Source organism: Lagopus leucura, unplaced genomic scaffold (assembly GCF_019238085.1).
Source record: "Lagopus leucura isolate 7727_CA_CO unplaced genomic scaffold, USGS_WTPT01 Super-Scaffold_100034, whole genome shotgun sequence".
NCBI classification, from domain to species: Eukaryota; Metazoa; Chordata; class Aves; order Galliformes; family Phasianidae; genus Lagopus; species Lagopus leucura.
Genome location: NW_024962283.1, coordinates 4,310,830 through 4,314,284, shown reverse-complemented (window position 1 = coordinate 4,314,284; position 3,455 = coordinate 4,310,830). Strand labels below are relative to the sequence as shown.

The 3,455-nt window shown below is 58.8% G+C and overlaps 1 protein-coding gene across 1 annotated transcript; it reads left to right on the top strand.

The window, feature by feature from the left end:
* The first annotated feature begins 235 nt into the window (after positions 1–235).
* On the top strand, positions 236–1,257 carry TTC36 (tetratricopeptide repeat domain 36). The gene is made up of 3 exons (XM_042882507.1): positions 236–390; positions 533–724; positions 802–1,257. Exons 1-3 carry the CDS (start codon positions 285–287, stop codon positions 1,068–1,070), a joined length of 567 nt encoding a protein of 188 aa, XP_042738441.1. The 5' UTR covers positions 236–284; the 3' UTR covers positions 1,071–1,257.
* Positions 1,258–3,455: the final 2,198 nt, after the last annotated feature.

Here is a 3,455-nt window from a genome sequence, read left to right as displayed (position 1 = left end):
TCTATGCACTTTTTTTTATTTAAGTGATAGTTTAATTAATAAACATGTCAAGTTTATTGCTGCAGAGGGCTGCTGCTCGTTTGTTCCGAGGCCGGGCTGCCGTTCCCCGTCCACGGGCCGCTGATGGCGGCGCGGATCCCTTGTCGCAGCCCGGCGGCGCTGTGCTGGGGGGGACGTGGGAGTCGGCCGCGTCGGTGGGCGGAGGAGCCGCAGCCGGGCTGGGATAGGAGGCGGTGGGTGAACGTTAACAGGCGGCCGGGCGCCCTGCTGCCCCTCACTGCGCCATGGCCACCGCCAACGACAGAGCCGTGCTGCAGACCATCTTCAACCCCAGCACTCCCTTTGGTGACATCCCCGGGCTGGACGAGGACGAGGACGTTCGGCACGAAGGTGAGGCAGACGCGGCTCGGAGTCCCGCTGGATCCTTCCCACGGGGCTGGAAGGGGCTCCGCCTGCATTGAGCGCTCGGGGCTCCCGCTGCTGCCCCGGTGTCACCACGCGCTGGGACGAGGGACGTCTCTTCCCCGCACAGAGGAGGAGGCCTTCGAGCCGGAGCTGCTGGAGCAGGTGAGGGACCTGGAGCTGCAGGGCGTTTCTGCTGCCGAATCCGGAGATGTGAGCGCGGCCCTGGAGCGCTTCAGCGAGGCCATCCGCCTGCTGCCCCAGCGCGCCTCGGCCTACAACAACCGCGCACAGGCACTGCGCCTCAAGGGCGACGTGGCAGGTAAGGACCGCGGCACCGGCTGAGCGCCACGGCCCCGGGCCGCCCCACGTTCCCCCGCCGCCTCTCGCCCCGTCCAGGCGCTCTGCGGGACCTGGATGCCGCCGTCCGCCTGGGCCGGGGCTGCGGCCGAGCCGCGTGCCAAAGCCTGGTGCAGCGCGGGCTGATCCATCGGCTGCAGGGCCGTGACGACGACGCCCGGCGGGACTTCCAGCAGGCGGCGCGGCTGGGCAGCGCCTTCGCACGGCAGCAGCTGGTGCTGCTCAACCCCTACTCGGCTCTCTGCAACCAAATGCTGAGCGAGATGCTGGGGCGGCTGCGCAACCCCGACGTGGTCGGCAGTGACTGAGGCCGCCGGACCGCCGTGCTGACCGAAGCTCAGGGGCAGAGCTGCGCTTGGAGGACTCTGAGGGTTTAGAGGAGGCGGCAGCACGCAGCTGCTCCTTGCTCCAGGGCCGTCGTGGGGAAAGCTTCCTGCACCTCAGCTTTGTCGTGGCTCTGTTCCGTGGCAAATAAACCTCCCTGGTGGCCCAGCAGGGCTCTGGTCCTGGTGTTATGGGTGGTTGTGGCGTTGCTTCCAGCCACACTGCGTATGGAAGGGGAGAAATGGGGGTGCGAGGATGCCTGCCCTCTTCCTGAGCGCTCTGGGAGCTGTGCTGCAGCCGGGGTGCAGCAGGACCGACCCCAAGACTGCAAGTGCTTCTGAGGGCAGGACCTGCTCGGTGACAGCACCCACAGTGAAGGGGTGCTTGGGGCCAGGCTTCTGTGAACAGCTGCCCCATGGGGTGGGTAGGACGCAGGGGCGATGCTCCAGGTAAGGTATGGCCTGGCTGCATGCTGGGGTGACAGGGACTGGATCGGGGATGTCCCCATGTTCCACTCCACCTGCTGCCAAAGGCTGCTGTTGCCTGCTTGGTGCTTGGCTCTGGCCCACCAAGTGAAACCCCGGTGTGGTGATGAGCCCCTGGCTCTGATGCACCATGGTGGGGATGCAGTCTCTTCCACTGATGGGCAGTGTGCATGCTGCAGGAGGACAAGAGCATGGACCAGAGAGCAGCTCCTGTGCTCCATTACACCTCTGTGCCTCCATTTTACCCGGGTAAGCCAGGTGCCCGCTGCCAGGGAGCGGGTGACACTGGGCTCCTCCTGATGCTCTCTGTGCTGTTGCCCACCTGCATCACATGTGTGGACCAGGATGAGCACATAGCAGCCACAGCACCTCCAAATTCTTACACCTGGATGCCCACCAACGTCTCCCTGCCTGCCTCCATCTTCTGGGTCAGTTCTGCCACTCAGGTGGGTGTTGCTGGGTGCAGAGACAGATCTTTCTTCTGTTTGTTCCTTCCTGCTTTCTTTGCCAAGGTAAGATTTCAGGAGCCACAAGGTGTGGATCTGCACTCTGAAGCCCATTAAGTGTAGCTGATAATTAATACAGGCTCTGGAAAGCAATGGTCCCAGCTCACAGGTGGCTGTGATGGGCTGATAAGGAGCTCTCCATAACTGATCCATGTTTGCAGGCACGAATGAGTGCGTTGGGCAGCGATGCCAACAGGCCATATATCCGCATTTGCCATGTTCTGTTCTGTTCAGGCCACTCTGCAGCTCAGGGTGGGTTCAGCCATTTCTTTCCCAGGAATTTGGGGGTCAGGTTTGTAGCTCTGAGTCCCACATGCTGGTCGGATTCACTGCGGTTTTTACACCTTAGAACAGTGTGGGGCATGGAGTCAGAGCAGAGCACTCTTCCATTTTCCCCTCTAGGGAGATCTGAGCTCTTACACACTTATTCTTGGCAGTACTGTGTACCCCTTCAGCTCAGACCCCCAGAAATGTGCACACTCTTTGCTTCAGACCCAACTGATGGTGGAAAAATAATGGTCAGAAATAGGAAATCCTGTTTGTGACATCCCAACTCGTGCCACGAGATGGTGCTGTGAATCAGACCGAAGGAAACCCTCCCTATGAAACGCGAGTAGAATAAGTCAGCTCCCCAAATCAACCGGACAGCAAAGAGATGGGTGAGGAGCAGCGGTGTTTCTCTCGAGGCACACGGGGGTGTCTGGAACGCGGTTTCCAGATCTCCTGCTGAAACCATTTGGATGTCTGAGGGCTTCCCTGTGTTCCCCAGTTTGTTTCACGCTATGCCTCAGCGATGTCCCTGTTGGTTGCAGGGCGGCTGGAAGAGGTGAGCTTTAAGGTGAGCTTTAAGGATCCCTTCCAACTCAGATGATCCTACGATTCTATGGATGTGACAAGAGTAGCACTGTTTTACTTGGCCCATGCAGAACCCTTGGCTTAAACTCACTGCATTTATGGAGCACAGTCAGGGTTAACGTTCTGTGTCCACGAGCCAGAGCTGCAAACACACCTTTTTGACGCTGGGTACTCGAGCCACCTTCTCTATTTACAGCCTTCTTTTCAAAGGATCATTTACTTGCTTAGCTGGTAAAATACGACGCCGTGGCTGGCAGCCAGGCACAAGGCTCAGTTTCTCCATCTCTTTCATAACTCTGCCTCTCCTGTTGTCTCAGCCCTGTCCCTGACAGCCACAGCCATGCGTTGCTCCTTGAAGTGCTTTCTTGCGTGCGTTGAGAGCTGAGTTACTGCACATGAAACTGAGCTCCCGCATACAAGCTTTTCGGATGGTTTTCATTCATTCATCTCTTCTGTTTGAGAATCCTTTCTTCTTGTCCTACTGTGCTTCTAAAATGCTCAATAATAGGCTGTTTGGTTGGTT

Coding starts and splice junctions, on each gene's coding strand:
- TTC36 (XM_042882507.1), top strand. CDS start 285: ATGGCCACCGCCAACGACAGAGCCGTGCTGCAGACCATCTTCAACCCC. Junction 391..532: donor CGAGGACGTTCGGCACGAAG/GTGAGGCAGACG, acceptor TTCCCCGCACAG/AGGAGGAGGCCTTCGAGCCG. Junction 725..801: donor CCTCAAGGGCGACGTGGCAG/GTAAGGACCGCG, acceptor CGCCCCGTCCAG/GCGCTCTGCGGGACCTGGAT.